Genomic DNA, 25910 nt, shown 5'->3' with positions numbered 1-25910 from the left:
GGGATTTGATGTCAATAGGATGCTAACTCCGTAAGGGGTAGAATAATCTTGAATTAAAGCCCATGGGCCAGAAGGAGACTCGATCATAAATCTGGTGCTAGAAAGGACCCCAAAGGCCAACTAGTTTAGTCCCTTCATCTTATAGACAAGGAAACTGAGTCCCAGGGGAGTTAGGAATTTGAACTTATTCCCTGGGCTTGTCCTACTGCACCATGCTATCTTCTCGTCCCAAACTATCTCAAGTATAGCTACTGTTCTGACTCTATTTGGTTCCATGTTAGTCTATGTTTATATCTTCCCCCAACTAGCTCACAGTTCTGCCTCCCAGATTTTTATACATAGAAATGAGTTGATTTTATACTTTATTTTATCTAGGCGTATTTTTAATGATCTTAAAATCATCTTAATGATTAACATGATTATTGTATCTTCTAGTATGTGATGCACCTTTCAAAGTTACAAATGCTTTTGAGCATGTGGTGTGTGTGTGTGTGTGTGTGTGTGTGTGTGTGTTTGTATCTTACGTATGAATAAATGTAGTAGAATTTAAAATTTCTTTGGAAATTAAACTTAGTTATATAGTAAGTTTTGTGACTCTCCAAATTGGAAAAATATGCATACAGCTCTTTCAAATTAGCATGTAGCTATCATTATAAACATTGAAAATTCACATAACATTTTTAAAATTCAGAGTACAATTCTACAATGTAATAAGTATAGCATGGTAGATGAATAATAATTTATAATGACTTCCTTTTTATTCCACCTTACTGATACTGACCCTGGGCAATAAGGTTTGCCTCAGTTTCCTCATCTAAAATGAGCTGGAGAAGGATATGACAAGCCACTCCATTATCTTTGCTAAGAAAACCCCAGATGGGGTCGTGAGGAGTCAGCCATGACTGAAAGGACTGAATAACAATAATAACACTGAACAAAAAATAATTCTAAGCCTTTCCCTTGCTTCTGAAATAGATAATCAAAGACTTACAGACTAGGTAGAGCTAAAGGGACTTTAGACAGAATCTTGTCCACTCTCTTCGTTTCACAGATAAAGGAACAGTCCCAGAGAAGTGAAGTGACCCATTATAGGCCACATAACTGTAGCCATTTCATTTTTAATAACAGAAACAAGCAGTCCAGAATTACACTTCCAATAACAGTGAAATGGCAAAACAAACAAACAAACAAACAAAATACTTCTCCCTCCAAAAAAGGGCATCATGATTCAAAGCAGAGAAGGTATTATTTTAATGCCATATTGTATAAATTTTTGTCAATTTTAAAGGGGGGAAAAGAGACAACAACTAAGTTCATGGACTTTAAACATCAGACAAATTAACATTGCAAGTTTGACTGAGAGGTATATTTTTCCCTCTCTTTACAATGGCGGAAATTGACTGAAAGTTAAAACTATCTATTTCTCAATTATTCTCCATTTATGAACTCATACCAACAGCTCCACTTAGCCTTTAGTATTCATCCTTACTGACATATTTGGACTGACTAGAATTAATTGAGCGACATCTACTTTTTAGTCTTCTACTGGTGATTTCAGGGCCCTTGAATCTCAAACAATTCTTTCCCATAGTGAATTTTACATGGTAATGATGTATTCAGTACATTTGAAATGCTGTTTCTTTTAAAAATTAGGTCACTGAAGAACAGGGAAATCAGACAAGGCATTAAAACAAATTTAATGAAACTTTCAACAACTGAAACTGGCAGGACACAAAGCTCAGCAGCGAGAATCGTAGTTCAAACTGCTTATTAAGATTATCTCCTGCTGAGCACTTTGCGGCTCATCTTGGCTTCTCTAGCCCCTACTGTCTTGTTTTTGTTAGGCACTTTTTAGCACATTCCTCTTTGCTTGGAAGGAAGGAAAGAACAATCTAAACTGCCCCAAATTGTGTGTTTTTTTCAACTGCACAGTAACAATTTTATTGATTTAAATAACAATGCTTGGTGCTGTGATAGCAGTCTTCATCTGAGGCTTTCCAAGTAGTTTACAAACACATAGCTATTTTTTTCCTCCACTTTATAAGCAAGATTCTGTGTGCAAGGGACACTCAGTACGTACTGGATGGTTGGATGGATGCTATAGAGGTAGAAATCACAAAACCTGATGACTGATTGGATATGGGGACTGATGGAGAGTGGGGAGTTCAGTACAACTTTAGGGGTCATGAAGTTGGGTGAATGGAAGGTGGTAGCCTCCAAAGAAATAGTGAAGTTCATAAGAGGAGTGAGTTGTTTTTGTTTTTATTTTTTGAAAAATTCGTGAGTTCAGTATTAGATATGTTAAGTGTGTGATGCCTATGGGATATGTTAGAGCTGTTATGTACAGGATGTCCCAAAAGTCTTAGTATAGTTTTACAGTATTCAAACTTAATTTTAAGTTTTAAGCCATTAAAAATTTATAACTACACTAAGACTTTTAAGACACTCTGTATAGATCTGGAAGACTCATCTGCCTAGCGATGATGTTTAAATCCTGATGAGTGGCTGATGAGGTTACCAAAAGCTAGTGTGGAGAGAGAAGGGCCAGAACAGAACCCTGGGATTCACTCTTAGTTAGGGGGCATGATATAGAAGAATAATTCAGCTTATAAATAAGACTGAGAAGGAATGGTTAGGCAAGTGAATGGAGAATCAAGAAAGAGGAGTGCTGTGAAAGCTCAAAGAGGAGGGTATATTCAGGAAGAGAGGGCAGTAAACAGTTCTTGATCTATTTCTTTAATTTCTGTGATGCCTCACTCTAATGATTTTCCTCTTCTCCCTTTTTGTCTCTGCTGGCTTCTTAATACTTTGTCATTGCCTCACATCTCTTCTTCCTCTATTCGCTTTCCCTTTATAATCTCATCAACCCCTGTGGCTTCTATACAGGTGGCTCTCAAATCTATCCCTCTCAGCTGGACATCTCCTCTGAGCCCCTATATTTCCATCTGCCTTCCATAGCTCCACCTAGAAATCATGTACATTAAGTTCATGTCCAAAACTGAACTAGTCATTTCCTTTTGCTAGTCCCACCAAAAAACCAAAAACAAAAACAAAAAACCCTTCCTATCACTATAAGTTTTTTTTCTTGTTTACTTTGATGTCATTGTCATTCTCACAGATACTCAGGCTCATGTCTTTGGGATCTTCCTTGACTCTTTCCATCACCTCTCCTATCCTATCAATTAATTGCCCAGTCTTGTGGATTCAATCTTCACATTTTATCTTCTCTCCACCCTTGTATTTCCATTTTTACCAAACCATTTTAATAGAACCCTCTGTTTTTTTTTTCACCTCCAGTCTCTCCCCTCTCTAATTCATTGATCACACCATTATTTGAGTAATCTTCCTAACACATCATTCTATTCATATCACTTCTTCAGTGAAAAATCTTCAATGGCTTTCTATTGCCTACTGAGAAGGAAAGAGAGAAAAGAATAAGGAGAAAAGGAAGGGAGGGAAGGAAGGAAGGATTTATTAATATGCATTTATTAAGTTCCTACTATGTGCCAAGCACTGTGCTAAGCCCTTTACAAATATTACCTCATTTGATCATTACAAAAACACTGGGAGATGAGGACTATTATTGTTCCCATTTTACAAGTTGAGGAAACTAGGGCAAACAGGATTAAGTGATTTGCCTTGGGTCACAAAGCTAATAAGTGTCTAAAACTTAATTTGAACTCAGGTCTTCCTGACTCAGACTCGTTAGCACTGTATCCACTGTTCCTGGTATTCATGGACCTTCAGGGTCTTGCTTCAACCTACCCTTCTAGTCCTATTGCATACTACTTCCCTTCACATACTTTAAAGTCCAGCCAAACTGAATCCCTCTCCATTGTTTCTATCCTCTCCTCTACAATCTCCATGTCTTAGCTCATGTTGTTTATACCGATGGAATGCATTTCATCTCTTCCCACCCTCATCTCTGTTGAAGTCCCTCCCTTCCTTCAAGATCCAACACAACTGACACCTCTTCTCCACATAGATTTCCCTGACTCCTTTGACTAAAAAGTGACAACTTGCTCTTCAATTTTCTCCCAGTACATTGCGTCTACTTCTCCTTTGAGCTTATGCTCTCCTTTGTGTTATAGTTATTTGCATACGTATCTCTTCATCTCTCTTAAACTTTTTTCTGTGTGTTTTATTTTTTGTATTTTTCTTTTTTTTTGAAATTGCATTTTATTTTTTCCAATTACACGTAAAGACAGTTTTCAACATTCATTTTTTTAGATAAAGTTTTGAGTTTCAAAATTTTTCTGCCTCCCTCCCTTGCATCCCACCTCCCCAAGATGGCAAGCAATCTGATAAAGGTTATACATGTGCAATCATGTAAACATATTTCCACATTAGTCATGTTATGAAAGAAGAAACAGAACAGAAGGGAAAAGTCATGAAAAACAAACAAAAAAGTGAAAATAGTATGCTTCATCTGCATTCAGACTCCACAGTTCTTTCTCTGGGTATGGATAGCATTTTCCATCATGAGTCTTTTGGAACTGTCTTGGATCATTGTATTGCTGAGAAAAGCGAAGTCATTCATAGGTGATCATCATAAAATGTCGCTATTACTGTGTACAATGTTCTCTTGGTTCTGCTCACTTCACTCAGCACCAGTTCATGTAAGTTTCCAGGTTTTTCTGAAATCCACCTGCTCATCATTTCTTATAGCTCAATAGTATTCCATTACATTCCTATACCATGACTTGTTCAGTCATTTCCCAATTGATGGGCATCCCTTCAATTTCCAATTCTTTGCCACCACAAAGAGAGCTGCTACAAATGTTTTTGTGCACGTAAGTCCTTCATCTTTTTTTGTGATCTTTTTGGGACACAGACTTAGCAGTGATATTGCTGGATCAAAGGGTATGCATAGTTTGATTGCCCTTTGGACATAGTTCCAAACAGCTCTCCAGAATGACTGGATCAATTCATAACTCCACCAACAATGTATTAATATCCCAATTTTCCTACATCTTCTCCATTTTCCTTTTCTGTCGTATTATCTAATCTGATAGGTGTGATGGGGTACCTCAGAGTCGTTTTAATTTGCATTTCTCTAATCAATAGAGATTTAGAGCATTTTTTCATATGACTATAGATAGTTTTAATTTCTTCATCTGAAAACTGCCTGGTTGTATTCTTTGACCATTTCTCAATTGGGGAATGACTTGTATTTTTATAAATTTGACTCAGTTTTCTATATATTTTAGAAATTAAGCCTTTATCAGAAACACTGACTGTAAAAATTGTTTCCCATCTTTTCTTGCTCTCCTAATTTGCTTATGACATCACCCTTTATGTCTAAGTCATGTGCCCATTTTGAACTTCTCTTGGTATATGGTGTAAGTTGTTGTTCTATACCTAGTTTCTGCCATATTATTTTCCAGTTTTCCCAAGTTTTTGTCAAATACTGAGTTCTTATCTCAGAAGCTGCAGTCTTTGGGTTTTCTCAAACAGTAGATTACTATAGTAATTTACTACTGTGTCTTTTGTATCTAATCTATTCCACTGATCCACCACTCTATTTCTTAGCCAGTACCAAATTGCCTCTTTATAATTTTAGATTTGGTATGGCCAAGCCATCTTCCTTTGCATTTTTAAAATTAATTCCCTTGATATTATTGACCTTTTATTCTTCCAGATGAATTTTGTTATTTTTTTCTTGCTCTATAGATTTTTTGGTAGTTTTATTGGTATGGCACCAAGTAAATTAATTTAGGTAGAAATGTTATTTTTATTACATTAGCTTGGCTTACCCATGAGCAATTGATATTTTCCCAATTGTTTAGATCTGATTTTATTTGTGTGAAAAGTGTTTTGTAATTGTGTTCATATAGCTCCTGGGTTTGTTTTGGCAGGTAGACTCTCAAATATTTTATAATGTCTACAATTATTTTAAATGGAATTCTCTATCTCTTGCTGCTGGGCTTTGTTGGTAATATGTAGAAATACTGATGATTTATGTGGGTTTATTTTATATCCTGTGATTTTGCTAAAGTTGTTATTTATTTCAAGTAGTTTTTTAGTTGAATCTCTAGGATTCTCTAAGTATACCATCATATCATCTGCAATAAATGATAGTTTTGTTTCCTCATTGCCTATTCTAATTCCTTCAGTTTCTTTTTGTACTCATTATGTTAGCTAACATTTCTAGTACAATATTGAATAACACTGGTGATAATAGGCAATCCTTGTTTCACCCCTGATCCTACTGGAAATGCTTCTAGCTTATCCTCATTATATATAATGCTTGCTGATGGTTTTCAATAGATGCTATCTATAATTTTAAGGAAGACTCCATTCATTCCTATGCTCTCTAGTGCTTTTAATAGGAATAGGTGCTCCATGTTGTCAAAAGCTTTTTCTGCATCTGTTGAGATAATCAAACGATTTCTGTTGGTTTTGTTAATGATATGGTCAATTATGCTAATATTTTTCCTAATATTGAACCAACCCTGCATTCCTGCTATAAATTCCACCTGGTCATAGTGTATTATCCTGGTGATAAGTTTCTGTAATCTCTTTGTTAATATTTTATTTATTTTTTTGCATCAATATTCATTGGGGAAATTGGTCTATAATTTTCTTTCTCTGTTTTGGCTTTTCTTTGTGTCATAAAAGGGATTTGGTAGGCTTCCTTTTTCACCTATTTTTCCAAATAGTTTATATAATACTGCAATTAATTATTCTTTAAATGTTTGGTAGAATTCACTTGTAAATCCATCTGGCCATGGAGATTTTTGCTTAGGGAGTTCATTGATGGCTTGTTCAATTTTTTTTCCTAAAATGGGATTATTTAAGTATTTTATTTACTCTTCTGTTAATCTGGGAAATTTATATATTTTTGTAAATATTCATCCATTTCACTTAGATGATCAGTTTTATTGGTATGCAGTTGGGCAAAATAACTCCTAATTATTGCTTTAATTTCCTCTTCATTGGTGATGAATTCACCCTTTTCATTTTTTATACTGGTAATTTGATTTTCTTCTTTCTTTTTACTCAAATTAACCAAAATTTATCTATTTTATTGGTTTATTTATAAATTCAGCTCTTAGTTTTATTTATTAGTTCAATAGTTTTCTTACTTTCAATTTTATTAATCTTTCCTTTAATTTTTATAATTTTTAATTTGGTGTTTAGTTGGGGATTTTTAATTTGTTCTTTTTCTAGCTTTTTAAATGGCATATGCCCAATTTATTGATCATCTTTTTCTCTATTTTATTCATGTAAACATTTAGAGATATAAAATTTCCCCTAAGTACTGTTTTGACTGTATCCCATAAATTTTGATATATTGTCTCATTGTCATTCTCTTTGATGAAATTATTGTTTCTATGATTTGTTGCTTGACCCATTTATTCTTTAGGATTAGATTATTTAGTTTTCAATTAATTTTTAATCTATCTTTTCACGGCCCAATTTTATTGCATGTAATTTTTATTGCATTATGATCTGAAAAGAATGCATTTAATATTTATGCCTTTCTGAATTTAAATTGAGATTCTTATGCCCTAACACATGGTCAGTTTTTGTGTAGGTGCCATATACCACTAAGAAAAATGTATATTCCTTTCTATCCCCATTCACTTTTCTCCAGAGGTCTATCATAGCTAACTTTTCTAAAATTCTATCCATCTCCTTAACTTCTTGTTTGTTTATTTTGCTGTTAGATTTATCTTATTCTAAGAAGGGAAGATTGCGGTTCCCTACTAGTACAGTTTTGCTGTCTATTTCTTCCTGTAACTCCCTTAACTTTTGGATGCCATACCACTTGGTGCATATATGTTTAGTATTGATATTACTTTATTGTCTATGGTACCTTTTAGCAGGATGTAGTTTCCTTATTTCTTTTAATTAGATCTATTTTTGCTTTTGCTTTGCCTGAGATCAGGACTGCTCTCCCTGCTTTATTCTGCTCCAGCCTTTTACCTTTACTCCGTGTCTCTCTGCTTCAAGTGTGTTTCTTTTTTATTTCATTTTTTAGGATTTTATTTTACTTTCCCCCAGTTACATGTAAAAACAAATTTTAACATTTGTTTTTAAAATTTTGAGTTCTAAATTCTCTCCCTTCCTCCCTCCCCACCTTTCTCATTGAGAAGGCAAGAAATTTGATATAGGTTATACATGTGTAGTCATGCAAAACATTTCCATAATAGTCATGTTGTGAAAGAAAACACAACCTCCCTCACCCCCTCCGCCAAAAAAACCTCAAGAAAAATAAAGTAAAGAAGTATGCTTCAATCTGTATTCAGACACCATCATTTCTTTCTCTGGGGATGGATAGTGTTTTTCATCATAAGTCCTTCAGAGTTGTCTTGGATCATTATATTGCTGAAAATAGTTAAGTCATCATCTTGTAATATTGCTATTACTTTATACACAGTACATCGGTACATTTCACTTTGCATCAGCTCATGTACATCTTTCCAGGTTTTTCTGAGAGCATCCTGCTCATCATTCAAATGCATTTCTTGTAAACAACATATTGTAGGATTCTGGTTTTTAATCCACTCTGCTATCTGCTCCCATTTTATAGGAAAGTCCATCCCATTCACATTCGCTCTTAGGATGACTAACTGTATTTCCCTCCCTCCTATTTTCCCCATTCATTCTTTTTTCCCCTCTCTCTCTTATCCACCAGTGTTTTGCTTCTGACCACTGCCTCCTTCAATCTGCCCTTTCTTCTATCACCTTCCTCCCTTTTCTTTTCCTCTTCTCTTCCTACTTCTCTCTAAGGTAAGATATAGTTCTTTACCTAATGGAGTGTGTATGTTATTCCCTCTTTGAGCCAAATCCAATGAAAGTAAGGTTCAAACAATGCTCAATCTCTCCTTTTTCTCCCTCTAATGTAATAGGTCTTTTATGCCTCTTCATGTGATATAATTTACCCAATTCTGCCTCCTCCTTTCCTCTTCTCCCTATACAATCTTTTTTTGCCCCTTAATAAATTTCTTTTTATCATCACATCAAAGTTAACTTATACCCCCACCCTCTGTCTAGGTATATTCTTTCTAACTGCCCTAATAGAGATACAGTTCTCGAGAGTTACAAGTATCATCTTCCCATGTAGGGATGTAAAAAGTTTAACCTTACTGAATATCATGGTTTTTTTCTTTCCTGTTTACCTTTTTATACTTCTCTTGAGTCCTGCATTTGAAGATTTACTTTTCTATTCAGCTCTGAACTTTTCATCAGGAAAGTTTGAAGTCCCCTATTTCATTGAATGTCTATCTTTTACCTTGGAAGACTATGCTCAATTTTGCTGGATCCTTGATTCTTGGTTGTAATCCAAGTTCCTTTGCCTTCTGGAATATCGCATTTCAACCCCTCCAATCCTTTAATGTAGAAGCTGCTAAGTCATGTGTAATCCTGACTGTGGCTCCTTGATATTTGAATTGTTTCTTTTTGGCTGCTTGCAATATTTTCTCCTTGACCTGATAGTTCTGGAATTTGGCTACAAAATTCCTTGGAGTTTTCATTTTGAAATCTCTTTCAGGAGGTGATCAGTGGATTCTTTCAATGACTATTTTACTTTCTGGTTCTAGAATATCAGGGCAGTTTTCCTTGATAATTTCTTGAAAGATGCTGTACAGACTCTTTTTTTTTTATCATGGCTTTCAGGTAGTCCAGTAATTCTTAAATTATCTCTCCTGGATCTGTTTTCCAGGTCAGTTTTTTTTCCAGTGAATTATTTTACATTTTCTTCTACTTTTCATTCTTTTGATTTTGTTTGACTGATTCTTGATGTCTCATAGAGTCATTAGCTTCCACTTGTCCAATTAATAAGGAATTATTTTCTTCAGTTATCTTTTCTACCTCCTTTTCCATTTGGTCAATTCCATTTTTTGAGGAGTTGTTTTCTTTTCTTTTCTTTTTTTCTTCTTTTTTTGGTGAGGCAATTAGGGTTAAGTAACTTGCCTAGGGTCACACAGCTAGTAAGTGTCAAGCGTCTGAGGGCAGATTTGAACTCAGGTCCTCCTGACTCCAAGGCTGAAACTCTATCTACTGCACCACCTAGTTGCCCCAAGGAGTTGTTTCCTTCAGTAAATTGTGTTTTCTTTTCCAAGCTGTTGACTCTTTTTTCATAATTCTCTTGCATAACTCATTTCTTTTCCCAATTTCTCTTCTACCTCTTTTACTTGATTTTTAAAATCTTTTTTGAGCTCTTCCAAGAGGACTGTTTGGACTTGAGACCAACTCATACTCCCCTTTGAGGCTTCACATGTAGGCGTTTTGATATTGTTGTCCTCTTCTGAGTTTGTGTTTGGATCTTCTCCGTTGCCATAGTAGTTTTCTATGGTGAGAGCTCTTTTTTGATTTTTGTTAATTTTTAGAAGTTGGGCTCTGCTCCAGGGGTACAGGGGGCACTGTCCCAAGCTTCTTGCACTGAAGGCCAGGGGCCTGGTCGCTGGCTTTGTGCACCAGGGCCTCTGGAGCTGGTGGCTTGCCCACTGTGCTAGGATGGCCCAGACTAGTCATGCCTGTTGTGTCCTGGGTTCCAGGGCTGGCAGTTTGCCTGCTGTGTTGGGGCTGGAGACCTCACAGCTGGCTTGCTATACCAGTGGCCTGCTGAGCCAGAACCTCGGGGCCTTGGTTGCTGATCTGTGCTGTGGCTAAGAGCCTCCTGCTGGTTTGCCCAGACACTGTTGGTGCTGGGCTGTGCTCCCTTTTTACCCACGTGAGACAGACCTTTTCTGAAGTCCTTCTAAGTTAGGGGTGGGGAACCTCAGGCCCACACGTCTCCTTCTAGGTCCTTGGGTGTGGCCTTTTGACAGAGTCCAAGTTTTACAGGACAAATCCTTTTATTAAGAAGGGATTTGTTCTGTGAAGTTTGGATTCAGTCAAAGGACCACACTTGAGGACCTAGAGGGCCACATGTGGCCTTGAAGCCAAGTTTCCCCACCCCTGTTCTAAGTTATCTTGGGCTGGAAAATTGTTTCACTCTGTCTTTTTGTGGATTCTGTCTCTTTGGAATTCTTTTAGAGGCTTTTTTTCTGTGGGAAACGGGGGAGAGCGTAGGCAACTTCCTGGCTTCTCTCCACCAGCTTGGCTCCACCTATTGTAAACTTGTTTAGAGGACTGTTTAGTTCTTATCTATCCTCGTATCCTTAGGTCCCAGCACAGTTTATTGCACAGAGAGTCACTTAATATTTACTGAGTCATTTTACTTTCCCATTACTGTAAGTACATGCACTATTCACCCAGTCACTCCTGTTCCAAGTCTTATTCCTTAACCCTCATGTCCCATGTCCAATGGGTTAAAAGGTGCCTCTAGAGCAGGGGTTCCTAGCCCTTAGGTATTCTGGTGCCCTTGCTCAGAATACTGTCTTAAAATATATAAGATTGCAAAGGAAACCAATTATACTGAAATACAATTGTCAACATATTAATGAAACAAGTTCCCAGACCCTAAGTTAAGACCTCCTGATTTGCAGTATCTTTTGTGAGCTGTGTGCTGTGTGTAGTAGAGAGAGCACTGGGCTTAGAGTCAGGTGGGACTTTCCCATCTCCCACACTTATTAGCTGTATGCTCATGGGCAGGGAGAAAAAGAAAGAAAGGGGGAGAAAGGAAGGAGGAGGGAGAGACAGGGATAGAGGGGGAGAGAGAGAAAGAGGGAGAAAGAGAGGGAGGAGGTAGAGGGAGGGAAGGAGAGAGGAGGGGGAGGGAAAGAACCAGTCTTAGAGTCAGGAAGACCTGAGCCCAGTTTCCATCTGGGTCTGTGTGACTATGGACAAGTCACTTAACCTCTCAGTGGCCCTGGCAACGCAATGCAGGTACCAATCTGCTACGAGAGAATGAATTTCTTCACTAGGAGCTCCATACATGAGTAAAATTATGGGTGTGTAAACAATGGGGATAGTAATGCCCCATCACCTTACTCATGGGGTGTGTGGATTAAAGGACTTTGAATCACCATGTAAATGTTAGCCATTGTTATTGTTCTCCCTAGCATCCATGCTTTCTTTTCAATTGCCAAGGCCACAACTGTAGTAGAAGCCCATATTACAACCCATTGGACACTAGCAATGCTTTTCTAATTCATCTTCCTGTCTGTCTTCCTTCTGTAGAATAAATCCTTCAAATTGCTGTCAGATTAATTTCCTTATTCACAAATTTGATTGTAACTCCTCCATTCAAAACCCTTTAATGGCTCCTTCTTCCTCCCACTTTGCCTCAAGTTCATACACAGAGACTCCTTCCTCTGATATTTAAGTCTAGCACTAACTGAACTTTATAAACTTTATTTCACACCATCCCCATTCGTGCATTTTACAGTTTAAACAAAAGGGACTAATTACCACAGGAGGCTCTATGGTGTAGTGGAAAGAGGACAGGGTTTGGGATTAGAGGACCTGAGGTTTAACCCAGAGTCTATTACTTACTACCTATCTGACTTTGGGAAAGGTACCTAACCTCTCTGGGTCTCAGTTTCCTCATCTATAAAATGAGTGTTGAACAAGGTGCTCTCTAATGTCCCTTCCAGCCCTATACTTGTTCATGTTATTCTCTGTGTCTTGAGATGCCTTTCCTCCCAACCTTACCTGTTAAAATCTTTACTATCTTTTAAGACCCAGTTCAAATGCCACTTATTCGATGATGCCTTACCTGATTCCCCCAGCCAGAAATGGTATTTTCCAGCTCAGGCTTCACCTAACACTTTTTATTTCTTGTATGTACATATCATGTTCTATTTTTTGTTGTAGTTATTTGGATGTATATGTATATATAAGCATATATAAACATATGTTTATATATAAATATATATATATATATGTATCTTGTCCCTCTGGTAGATAAACTTCTTTGAAGACAGGGATTCCAATAACCTCAAATTCAACAAATGTTTCTTAAGTATGCATTTTATGTAGAGTGCTCTTGTAGATATAGAGGAAAGCAGAAAGATTAAATAAGAGTCCTCATGGTGCTCACAATCTAGTGGACAAGGCCTTATATATGTTTGTATTTCTACTGATGCTTAAAATACTGTTCTACACACAGCAAGTGACTGATACATATGTGTTAAACTGACTTGAAAGCACTGAGAAAAAATAATTGGATGGGTAACTGATATATTTACTTGCCAAGAGATCACAGTTATTTTTCAATCACCTTGTACATAATGTCTATTTACACTGAACACAAAGTATATGTTCCAAATGTTGTTTGTTCTTTTGAGGATAAATGTCAAGTGCTTTTTGAAGATAAAGTGCCTTCTTGATTTACTTTCTGCCCTTCTTACTCAATGAATTGAATAGATTTCACCCTCTCTGCAAAGATCATAATTCATTTCTTTTCCCCCGCCACTTCCTTTATCATATAGTACTACCTCCTCCAGATTCTGAGAATCCCGAAACCTATATTAAGTATGAGGTACTTTATGGGTTTGCACCTTCTCAAAACCATGGCTCATGAGCCCCCACCCATGTTTACTTTTTGAAAGCTATGCAGATAGGACATATTTGTTCAAAACAAAATACATTTAGTCAACCAGTGTAAAAAATTAAGTAACAAGAAAAGATGCCCTCAAACCCTTACACTGACATGAAAAGAAGCCCTAAAACCCACAGGGATATACTTTTCCATAGCTTATCATATCATCAGTGGGGCATGCATATAGCAAAGAACATAGATATAGACATAGATATATAGATATAGGAAGGAAGGAAGATCTCTCTCTCCCTCTCTCTCTCTCTCTCTCTCTCTCTCTCTCTCTCTTTCTCTCTCTCTTTCTCTCTCTTTCTCTCTTACTGCTCTTTACAGGGCATTGTGCCTCTCTGCTGATGGCTGGATGTTATCCTATCCCTGCTGGTTCCTTGTTGCTAAGCTGCATTCTTATTACTGTCTATTAGTCTTCAGTTATTCTACATTTTCAGGTCATTTGCTGTTTTCTGCTACCTTATGCTGGGATTAAGCTCCTTTAGTCTGACGTGTTCTGGGGAAGAGACTATTACAGCTGTACGTAGCCAGGCAGCCAGCAAAAAACATCAGAAGCTTTCTAGGTTGGATTATGTCTATTTTGTTTTTTGATTTTTGAATGACTGACTCACTATTTTGTTGTTACTCAAATTGCCAGGTCCAGCCACATATTGACTTGGGTTTAAGAAAATGCTTTTTAACTCACGTCAGATCCATGATTATCAGTAAAATTGGAAAGGAGCTGTGTGGGTGTGATGATGCTTCCCTTAGCCTCCCACCTTTCTCCTTTGTTTGCCAAACAAAACATTCTGGGGGCAAGAACAAAAGAGATGGTAGAAGTCTCAGGGCTATTGTCTACCTTAGTTCTTTTGTTCTTAATTATTATTTTTATTATGCATTCCTTTATTATCCTTTATTATGCATTCCTATCAATAACAGAATCACTGATCTTTATTGACCATTCCTGCTAGGAGCAAACCTTTGCTGGTCTACCTAAGCACACTGTTTGTTTATATGGCTTTGGAGCCGTAGCACCTGGGTCAAGGCTCTACCAACTTAGAACCTGTGATATTAGATAAGTCATTGGTACTCTTTGGGCCTCGGTTTCTTCATCTACAAGATGAGGGGTTTGGACTAGAACACCTCTGAGGTCCTTCTAGTTCCAAATCTGGGATCCTATGATCTAGAATAGCTAGCTAGGAGTCCAGTGAGCATGCTCAGCCACAAAGGACATTGAGCTCTTGTAAGGTTAATAACTATCAATACAGAAGCAAATAATGTTTCAGCCATCTGCCTATCCGGAGACTGTGTGCTGATGGGAGAGCAGTAGATACCTACACACGCAGTTCAATGTTTTTTATATGGTAAGCACTTAGGGCATAGGGAAATCCTAGGGAGGAAACGGTTTCTGCCAATGTAGGTTGGCATTTACTCTTCAACTTAAGAGTTTTAGAGAGATGCAGTCATCATTAGTATGACCTCCCCAGGGTCACAAAGCCCATATGTACCAAGGGAAGGCCTGGAACTTGGGTCTTTTTGACACTGAGGCAAACTCTCTGATTCACTGTGCTATGCTACCTCTACTAAATGAGGTAGTGAGCTTGAGTAAATCCAAGTAACTAAATGTTGCTCGAATAAATTAGTAGTTATTCTGCTAGTAAATCATATCACTTCAGTGATGAAACTACTGTTTTGGTATTTTGATGCTAAACGTGATCTTGTGGGCAGAGATATCAAGGTCAGGATAGCATCTGCTACATTGGTCCTTAAAAATTGGAGGAGTGCTAGAAGGTAGCCCGAGAATCTGCTAGCCCTAAGATGCTTTCATTGAACAAATTTATTCTAATTACGTAACTGTCAGGTTAAAATAGTTTGAGACTGAGGAAATTTTGTTTAAAGTGTAGAGCCAATAAGACATAAGAAATTATAGCTGACTCTTCATAAATGCTAGTTTCACCTAGAAAAGAAAAAAATACCCTTTGTTTCACAGTGAACTGATGGAGTGAATTAGCTGTCCAAAGTGAGATGAATATCCCGTTTACTACTAGAAGAATAACAATCCAAAGCCCACGTCCTACTGATAACAGCTTAGTAGGTCACCTGCCTATACTAAAGATATTGTCTTGTCTGAATAGATTAGAATTTTATGAAAACAGATTAATATTGATATTAATATCTGCTATAGTAATATCTTCAGCCTCCATAGTTTGGTTATATTTCTAAAATAGTTATGACAACAGAGTTAATATTAGTATATGGTTACATTATCATTATGGATTAATTTTTAAGGTGAATAAACAAAAAATATGGGAAATCATAGTTTGAATTCTTTAAAATTAAATTTAATATTTTAGTTTGTTTATGAAAAATGTGTATTACATATTCAATTTAAAATGCATACCTATCTTCATGTTCTTTCATCTTTATTTGGGCGTGATAGGCTTGTCTTACTGTTTCATCATATACATTTGGATTGGTCCACGCTGATTTTCCGTTAGCCTGAAGTTTGGCAAGATCACTTCGGAGCCTTTCATTCTCACACTCCAGTTTGTTGATAGAAGCTGTGTACCTTGCATGTTCCTTGTTACAATAATCTACATTCTGAGGATGGACATAAAATATTAGGTGATTTTTTTAATTAGTAGTACATATTTTCTGTGAAGTTAGTTAAGTATATTGGCAAGTAAGTATCAACCCAATTCATAACTGGTTTTACTCTTGCATACCATCTGAAGACTTCATTCCTCATTTCACCAGAATACATGTACAATAGAGGATGATAGTGGCCCATTGTGCCTTCCAGGTCAAGGATGTTGCCTATATAATTTTATTAAGTATTTCTTTACTGTGTAAATTCATATAACATAAGAGTGATGGGTACAGAAAATCTTACAAATTGTAAAGTTATGCTAATTTCAACTAGGCCCTCAATGCAACAAGGGAATCCTTTCACTCCTCCTTAATTGATTCTCTAACTTACTCTTCACAGCAGCTGTTTCATAGCACTCCTTCACTTAACACTATAACCAGAAGCCCTCAGTTCATACTCTACAAAGAAAATAAAGGTCATTCACCATGAGCCCTCTCTTTTTACCTTTTCTACATTTCACGATGTCCTGACTTTCTGCCCTATTCTTTTACTACTGTCTCCAATGAACAGCTGGCCCTTTTTGCCAAAACCAACCTCACAATTTACTCTTGATTTCTTCTTCTCCAATCTTCTCTAGCAGATTCTCCACAGAATCATTCATTTGATTCTTTCCCATTTTTGCTGTCTACACACAGGCCTAAGTCTTCACCATCCCTACAAAACCCCTCACTTGACCCTACCATCCCCTCAAGCCAGGGATGTTGTGAGGTTCCAATCATTTTGTAAACCTATACAAGTTCCAGTTGTTGTTGTTGCTAGTCTATACTCACCAGGCCTCTGAGCTTTCTATTGCACTCCTGCTGAATTCACACATTGTTTAAAGAGCAAGACAGAGAGAGGTGTGCTGACAAATGTTTCATAACAACAAGGCTCTCTGGGAGGGAAGTATTCATATCTTTTTAAGTTTAATTTGCATTAGCACCATTTTTTAAAGTCTAGACAATCAACAAACAAATAAACCAAGTCTTGATTTATGGTAATTCAGAGCTGGCTCTAGCACACCCCTGCCTCAAGCTAACATCCTGTCTTTTTCAACCAAGCTCCTAGTAAAAGCTGTCTACATTTGTTATTTATATGCAATTCCTTTTCACTCATTCACTTTTCATTCCTTTGCAGTCTGGCTTCTGTCCTCCTCACTCAACTGAAATGGCTCTCTTTAAAGTTACCAGTGATTTCTTAACTGCCAAAAAGCTGTTGGCATTTTCTCGGTCCTCATCTTCTTAACCTCTCTGCAGCAGTTGATACTATTGACCACCTTCTGTCCTCCTGTACACTCTCTTTTCTCTGAGTTTTGTTGACCATACTTTCTCTTGGTTCTCCTCCTACCCATCTGACCATTTCTTCTCTATCTCCTTTGCTGGATCATCAAGCATATCATGCCCATTAGCTATGAGTGTACCCCAAAGCTCCTTCCTGAGACCTCTTCTCTTTTTTTTTGCTAGGCAATGGGGTTAAGTGACTTGCCCAGGGTCACACAGCTAGTGAGTGTTTTGTGTCTGAGGCCAAATTTGAACTCAGGTCGTCCTGAGTCCAGGGCCGGTGCTCTATCTGCTGTGCCACCTAGCTGCCCCTAGGCCTCTTCTCTTTCTGTACCCTGTCTCCAGGTGACCTCATCATCTCCCATGGATTTAATTAATATCTCTGTGTAGGTGAGTTCCAGATCTATATATCCATATTTCTCTTCTTAGCTCCTCATTTTTCATTTCTCTTCTTAGCTCCAATCCTGCATCACCATCTGCCTACTGGATATGTCAAACCTGATGTCCCATAAACATCTCAACCAATAACCAAAACTGAACTTATTATCTTTCCTCTTAAACACATTATTCTTCTAAGCTTACCTATATCAATCAAGGGCACTAGCATCCTCCTAATCAACCAGTTTCACAAACTCAGTGTCATTATCTGGATTTGTTGGATTTCTTACTCTCCCTTATTCCACAAATCCAATCAGTTGCCAAATCTTATTGTATCTACCCTTACAATACCTCTCAAATCTGTCCAATGCTTTCTACTCACAATATCAATCACCATCCTTAATGCAGGACCTCATCACCTTTCATCTAGACTATTGCTATTGGTTTCCCTGCTGAAAGTCTCTGTTCTTTCCAATCTATCTGCCACACAACTGTCAGTCTTTTTCCTAAAGTAAAAATATGACTAGATCACTTCTCTACTCAATAAACTCTATGGCTCCCTATTACCTCTAAAATAAAATATACAATATTTGAAGCTCTTGACACTAACATACCTTTTCAGTCTATTTGTTATTCTGGGCTTCTACCTTTATTTGTGTCCCCAGCACTCAGTACGGTGCCTAGAACATAGTAATCACTTAATAAATGCTTGATTTTCTTCTGCACCTTAAACAATCCAGTCAAAATGACCTTTTTACAGTATAGTATACCATACATAACAATTCATCTCCCATCTCCATGCCTCTGCACACGGGCTGTCCCCCGTGCTTGTAAAGCATCTTCTCCTCACCACCAAAGAATCCATAGTTTTCCTAACTCTGCTCAAGTACCATCTTCTACATGAAACTGCCAGGATCTCTTTGCCTACAAATGATTTTGTATCTACTTTGCATAGACCTACATATGTACAATACATAGAATGTAAGCTCTTTGTGAGTAGGAACTTTAAACTTTTTGCTTTTGTATGCCCAGCAACTAAATTAGTGCCTTAGCATATAACAGGAGCTTAATAAATGTTTGTTTATTGGTTTATTAAACACACACTAAAACAGTAAAATTTAATATATTCCTACAGTTGTTTTTTTTTTTTTTTCGGTGAGGCAATTGGGTTTAAGTGACTTGCCCAGAGTCACACAGTTAGTGAGTGTTATGTGTCTGAGGCTGGATTTAAACTCAGGTCCTCCTGAATCCAGGGCCAGTGCTCTATCCACTGCCACCTAGCTGCCTCTATTCCTATAGTTTTCAGGAACTATTATAAGATAGGCTTGAATTAAGATGAGTTTAAATGTTTGCATGCTCCACATCCATTAATGCACATCTGAAAAATTCTCATTGTGAAATGCTTCCTTAAGTTAATAGAATATTAGAATTGGAAGAAACTTCAGAGTTCAATTCAACTCCTCTCATTTTTTAGATATGGAAACTGAGGCCCAGAGATGTTTAGTGATTTGCCCAAGATGATGTAGTTAGCTAGTGTCAGAACTATGATCAGAACTTGGTTCTCTGGGATCATAGCTTAGCAACTTCTCCATTATACCACAGTATTCATTGCAGCCCTGTCATCCATCTGTTTCTCTATATTTCCAGGCACTTTAGTATAATGCCTGGGGACTTTCATGAGGGCTTCTATTTTAGTAGAAAAGAAGAATGTAAATAAAGAAGTCCTTTTTGAAAGCTATAGGCTCTTGTAATCCTATTTATAAAAACAGGAATAATTCATTTAAGAAAGATTAAAGATTGGCATGAACATGCCAATGGCAAGCCCTTTTTGAGGGAAATTCCATAAGTTTAGGCTGAGTTTAGAACAACAGTTCTCAATTTTTTTTAGTCCCAGGATCCCAAAGAATTTTTGTTTATATGAATTATTATCTATTTATGTCAGCAATTCTCATTTTTTTTTAGTCTCAGAATCCCAAAGAGCTTTCGTTTATATGGATTGTATCTATTGATATTTACTAAATTAGAAATTAAAATATTATTATTATGAATACTTTTGACCTCATGGGCCCCTTGAAAGGATCTTGGGAACACTTTGAGAACCATTAGTTTAGAATATCCTTCTTCCAAATATGAACCTTGAGAGCCAACTTCAACACACTGTAGAAAATTTTAGATGATCATTGATATGGGAAGGAAATTTCAGGGGCATCAATTCAAATCTCTCATTTTATAGATGAGGAACTGAAGCCTAGAAAAATTAAATGATTTGCTTGAGGTCAAACAAGCAGTGAGGAGCAGAGCTAGACTTCAAACACAAGTTCTCTGATTCTCCATTGTTCCATAGGTACAATCATCCTATTCCTTCAACAATCTTTAATTTAACAGTTATGTATCTCATACATATGATAGAATTTGGGGGGATTAAAACATGAAAAGCAATGTTTGGTCATGATCTTATCTACTATACAAGATAATAGGTATACATAGGTATACAATAATTATGAAATAGGCTAGAAATGTGGTTAGGAATAAAGGAGGAATGCAGACACAATCAGAACATCTGACTTACTAGGATCCACTAAAAATAGCAATACTTGAGAAGGCCCAGAGAAGATAGAAAAGGTCTATTTTGAATTATATATTTTTGTTTTTATAGGTACGTCTAAATATTGTCATTTGAACAGCAACATAAAGACAAATACCAGTAGAAATATATTCAATCTAAAATTTTGTGGTGGTTTTTTTCTTTCAGTTTTCTTTCATAGAGGCCTTGGGCTCTTCTACTGTAATTGTGATATAATGAGTAACTTGTTGTGGGCATTCAGAAAATGTTTAATTTGTTTTCTATTTTCATCAGAAGTAAATTAACCTTGAGGGTTCTCTCTCTGAGGTGAAACTCTTTTGAAATAATGAATACTTGGGGAGAGTTTGTTTACTTCCATGCTTAGGAAATGCTTTTTTTCAATGCAAAGGACATTTCACTAAAAGCATTATTTGTAATTATGAGACTCAAGCTTTTTTCATTTAGGATCTCAGTGATTGTTTGATTTACCAAGATGCAGATGAAAGATGTACTTGTGTCCAATTCCCTGGAGTTGGGCTAGTAAAAATTAAATGCAGAAGTCCTGGGACACCAGGGATAGAGATGAATCAACTAACAAAGGAGGCAAGAATACAGTCAGATCATGGATACAGAGTCAATAAAAAGAGAAAACAAGAGAAGAAGCAACTATGAAGCAAAGGTGGGACTGTATATTCTCAATATAGAATTGGTGAAATTTTATAGGGACATTGCTAAAGTGACTTCCTTATATAGACAATTAGTTCATAGAGACAATTAGTGGCAGAGTTCAGATTAGAACCCATTTCTCTTCATTTCTCAGGTATTGTTTCCATTATTCTAAACTGTCTCTTGAATTGATGAGAAAAAGGTAGATGAAGGGAGAAGCTGGGTCAAGAGAGGTGTTAGAACAAGGGAAAGGTCCAGAAAACCTGGAAAATGCTGAGAGTAGATTAAACTGGTTGACTTTTTCTTGGGGTAGGAATCAGCAAGCCTTCTACTCTCTCTTACATAGGATCTTTGTTTGCAGGATGTGCTCATTTTGATTTCTTAAAGTGGCAATACTGTCAATTGATGGGACCAGCATAATATTTCTAACTTCTCATTTTAAAAAGTCAAAATTGCTTATCATGAAATTATGGTACATCTGCTGCAATATGACAATTATTTTTTTAATACAATTTGTCCTTCATAAAGAAGTTTGTATTGAAAGATCTGATTTGAGAATGCCTTGCAAAAGACTAATAATTATACTTACAATAAGGTGCCTGCCAATATTAATTTGTGTAGTACTTTTTGATCTACTGTCCAAATTGAAAAAAACAAGCTTTGTCTGTAATTATTTTTTTAAATGTATGGCTCTTTGACCTAGTCTTCATTATGGTAACTAAGAATTATGATTACAGTGATGAGTAAAAATCAGAGTTTTTCCAAGCTAAGCAAAACCAGAAAAAATAAGACAGAAAATACATGTATTATATAATCCCAGAGTTCTAAAGGAGGCCATCCAATACAACCTAAAACTGAAAAAGAGGGGGTCACTCCACCTTTGCTTGAGGGCCACCACTGAAGGGATGCACAATATGCCCTGAAGCAGTCCATTCCATTTTGGGATAGCTTCCAGCTCTACCCTCTGGGGCCAAGCAGAACAACTTTCATCCCCCTTCCTAATAAGTGCTCTTCAAATACTTGAAGACACCTAACATATCCCTCTAGGTCTTTGTCAGACTAAACATCTCTAATTCCTTGAAACAGTCCTCTGAAGGACTAAACTTGAGGCCTTTGATCATTCTGGTTGCCGCCCAGGTTTTTGGTGTGCTTCTTAAAATGAGGAACTCAGGAGCATGAACACAATGCTCCATCTATGTTCTCATTGTTCCTAGAAGCTATGGTCTCGTAATGCTGCCCAACATGTCATTAGTTTATTTGGCTTCCAATCACATGTCGACTCATGTTAAGTCTATAGGTCACTAAAATCTTCAGATCTTCTGGTAAACTACTGTCCAATCACACATCCAGTTTGTACTTGAGAAGTTAATTTCTCTAATCCAAGTGTAAGACTTTACATTTATCCCTTTTTAATTTCACCCAATTATATTTAGCTTAAGGTGCTAACCTGTCAAGACCTTTTAGAATCCCAATTCTGTCATCTAGTATGTTCGCTACTATTCCCATCCCAGCCCTAACTTTGGATCATTTGTAATTTTGATAAGGACTATATACTAAATGACATTTATATGATTTATATCATATATAATCATTTATATGATTTGTCAAAGATGAACCAAAAGTCCTACTCTGATGGCTCACTGTGGCATGGAAGTTATCTTGTATTTGTGATGGCTGTGCCAGTAGAAGATAAGCTTTGGCAGGTTCTAGCGAGCCAGAGTGATTTTCATTAGGGTCCCAGCAACTGATGTATCTGCAGCTGGAGGACCAGCCTAGCTGAGTATGGAGAAGTTCCATCACTAGTAGACTGACTGTGGCAATCTATGGAACAAAGAAGTTTCAGTCTTTAGTCCCCTTCCATTCCTACAATAATGTTGATATGGAGGTGAGATGGAGTACAGAGGTCGCTAAGAGTAGCACAATTTTTTAAACCTAAAAACACTCATTTAACTGTTGGTACTCTAAAATAAACGAGATCCTCATCCAATGAGTAAGAAGTGAACATAATACTGGAAAATGGAATCATATTAATATTTACATTTCTGCAATAAAAGAAACTAACATATACATACATATATACATATATGTATTGTGTGAATATATGTACATATGTGTTTATATATACATATACACTCACACACACATACATATATATACACACATGCATACGTATGTAACTTGCCGCTAAATGGAAGTATGGCTCACTGATTCTCTTTGGAGAGGCAAATAAAGGAACTAGTAGGCTAGGTTTTACTGTTTGGTCAAAGGTAACTAGAGACCTCATTTCCTGGTATACACAGTCATCTCCTTCTGTAGGACTCATAATTAGCATAAGTAAAATAGACTATGATGAAAATAACAGCAGCTTATATGCCAACATCTGAGGCACAGGGTGAGGAAGCAGAGATATTCCTCAAAGAACTTACTCTAATTCTAAATCTGCGACTCTGTGATGCAATAAGCCTACACATTGAATCATACTTTAATACTCAGTGACTTTCATGCAAAGTGAGCATGAGATGGATGGCAAAAATATACTGGAAAATATGACTAAGAACCTAAGAAACAAAAGAGAACAGAAGCCTGTGGACAATAAAGGAGTCAATCTTATAAATAATATTTTCTTTAAGAAAGGCAGTGTCATGAGCAAGGCAGCAGAATATGATGGATAGCCTGTTGGATGTGGAGTCAGAAGACCTTTTTTTGAATCCTACCTCAGACACTTAATAGCTAAGTGATACTGAACAAGTCACAACTTCTGTCAACCTTTGCTTCCTGATCTGTAAAATGGGGATGAGATAACCTTCCTCATAGGACTGTTGTATCAAATGAGATAATATATGTAAAGTACTTTGAAAAACTTAAGGCTTTATGTAAATGTTAGCTATTGTTAAGAATTGAATGTTGCTAAATAACTGAAGCATAACATGATACAAAATAAGATTAACTATTTTTTAAAATTCAATTTTATTTTATTTTCAGTTCCAAATTCTCTTCCTCCCTCTTACCCCTCCCCACTTGTTGAGAAGGCAAAAAAAATGGAGCATAACTAAAATAGCTCGAAGCTGACTTATTTAAACCAAAGATTAATATTAATGACAGGAAAATGAATAAAAGATGCTGACAATGCACTATCACCATTTTCTATAGAAATTTAACTGATATAAAGAAATAGCCACAATGAGGAGGCCAAAATAACCTAGCAAATGTCTCTGTAAACACCTGAATTTTGCCCAAACACAAGGACATAGAATTGGATCCAGAGTTAGAAGGCACCTTAGGGGTCATCTAGTGTAGCCCTTTCATTTTACAGATGAGGAACTGAGGTCTAGAAGAATTAAGTGACTTGCTCCATGACAAACAGTTAGTAAGGAGTAGAGATGACACTTAAACCCAGGTCTTTTGACTCCAAAGTCAGTTCTCTACAAGGACAACATTAGCTTAGAAATATTAATTCATTTGTAAAAACTTATGGAAGATTATGAGCAATGTTGCTTCATAAAACTGAAAGAAGTAACGTAAGAAAGAACAAGTTGGCCAAAAGCTTATTAGCACAACATGCAAGACATTATCTTGAAACCATTTAAAGATAGAACTGGAAACAGGTCAATAGGCAGACAAAAAATGGAGAAGTTCTTTCAATACTTCTATAACAAAATATTTTCTTTATCAGTTACAACGGAGCTATCATATTTGGACATTAATACCACTGTCTTTGATGATCCTGAAAGAAGAAGTGATCTAAGATTGAACAAGAGATGGACTTGACCAAGTCCATGCTGGGGGGTCTGTGGGGGAGACCACACCATTTTGAATCAAACAAATGACCTCGACATTTATTAATTAGGACTAACTGGGTAGAAGACCATTTTGTATAAGTGAACCGAATAAAATTAAAATTTTAAGGAAAGATAAATGCAGCTTATTGCTGACAAAATGCTGCCTAGCAAATGTCCATCTAGGACTAGTTCTAATGAATGACTTGTAATTAGCATTACAAGCATATTTATATCAATTATTAGCATGCAAATGTATGTGTTTAACAGAAGTAAAGGTGCCTGAAAGCACCTTTCTTAAATAATTTAACCCTTAGTATCCCTTGGCATCTTGCCACACTATCAATTTGCTTAGCAGACTCTTTATTATTAGTGCAACAGTAAACCAACCTAGCTTCTGCCCAAATTGTTGCAAATTCTGAATTCAGTGGGATCTGAACTAATGAGTTTTTACTGTATCTTCCTTAACTAATAAAAAGAAAGAGGTAATAGCATTTTGTACAGATACAGAATCATAGAAAAAGGATCCTGATATTATGAACTTGATTCTGTTTGGGTTGACTGCCAACAGTGAGGAAGGAAAGCCAGTAGAGTCCCTTCTTGGAGTAAAATTTGTGCATAACAGCCACAGTGATGGACCTATATGGCATCACTGGTTCTATTACTTTTCTAAGCATCTTTCTGAGACATGACATAAAACTGCTGATTGATGACTATAGCTACACTCCCCATAGGAAAATGGGACTGCTGGTAGATTTGACTCCTCTCACCAAAGTTTAAATCTGCAGAGGGTTATAGATACTTGGGCAGAATAGTTTTTAAAGATACTTAACATACATAAGTTATATAAAAATGGCCTACCTTAGTATCAGTAACTTCACTTGTCTAGAACCAGAAAAATATAACATAATTATTACCTTAATAATGGCCAATTATCACATATCTTAGATGACCTAAAATAACTATAAAATGTTTTTAGTCTCTCATTTTTATAGAAGTTGAAATTTCCAATGGTAATGTTTGATTATTTAGTCCTTTTCATTTAATAATTCCATTCATTTCACAAAGGACTAAATATAAAACTGTATTATTTTTAACACAGGAAAGAACTTTAAGTGTTCAAAACTTCTGTCCACCCATTTTTATTTAGGGATACAAAAGAAACAAAATACAGAGCCTTTCTTCCCAAGCAGTTTAC

General features: G+C 36.5%; 1 protein-coding gene across 3 annotated transcripts in view; it reads right to left on the bottom strand.

Annotated features, from left to right (window-relative positions):
- DEUP1 (deuterosome assembly protein 1) overlaps nt 1-25910 on the bottom strand; it is a 148796-nt gene that overhangs the window by 13103 nt on the left and 109783 nt on the right. For 2 of the 3 annotated variants that reach the window (XM_027849393.1, XM_027849395.1), the window contains one exon: nt 15822-16021. In XM_027849393.1, coding sequence (XP_027705194.1) covers nt 15822-16021 — 200 coding nt within the window. Of the gene's footprint in view, nt 1-15821; nt 16022-25573; nt 25598-25910 lie in introns of all 3 variants that reach the window. The other variant, XM_027849392.1, reaches the window with a different exon arrangement.

Source organism: Vombatus ursinus, unplaced genomic scaffold (assembly GCF_900497805.2).
Source record: "Vombatus ursinus unplaced genomic scaffold, bare-nosed wombat genome assembly UNPS02007344.1, whole genome shotgun sequence".
NCBI lineage: Eukaryota > Metazoa > Chordata > Mammalia > Diprotodontia > Vombatidae > Vombatus > Vombatus ursinus.
The sequence above is the reverse complement of the archived record's forward strand: the minus strand, read 5'-3'. Positions and strand labels throughout refer to the sequence as shown.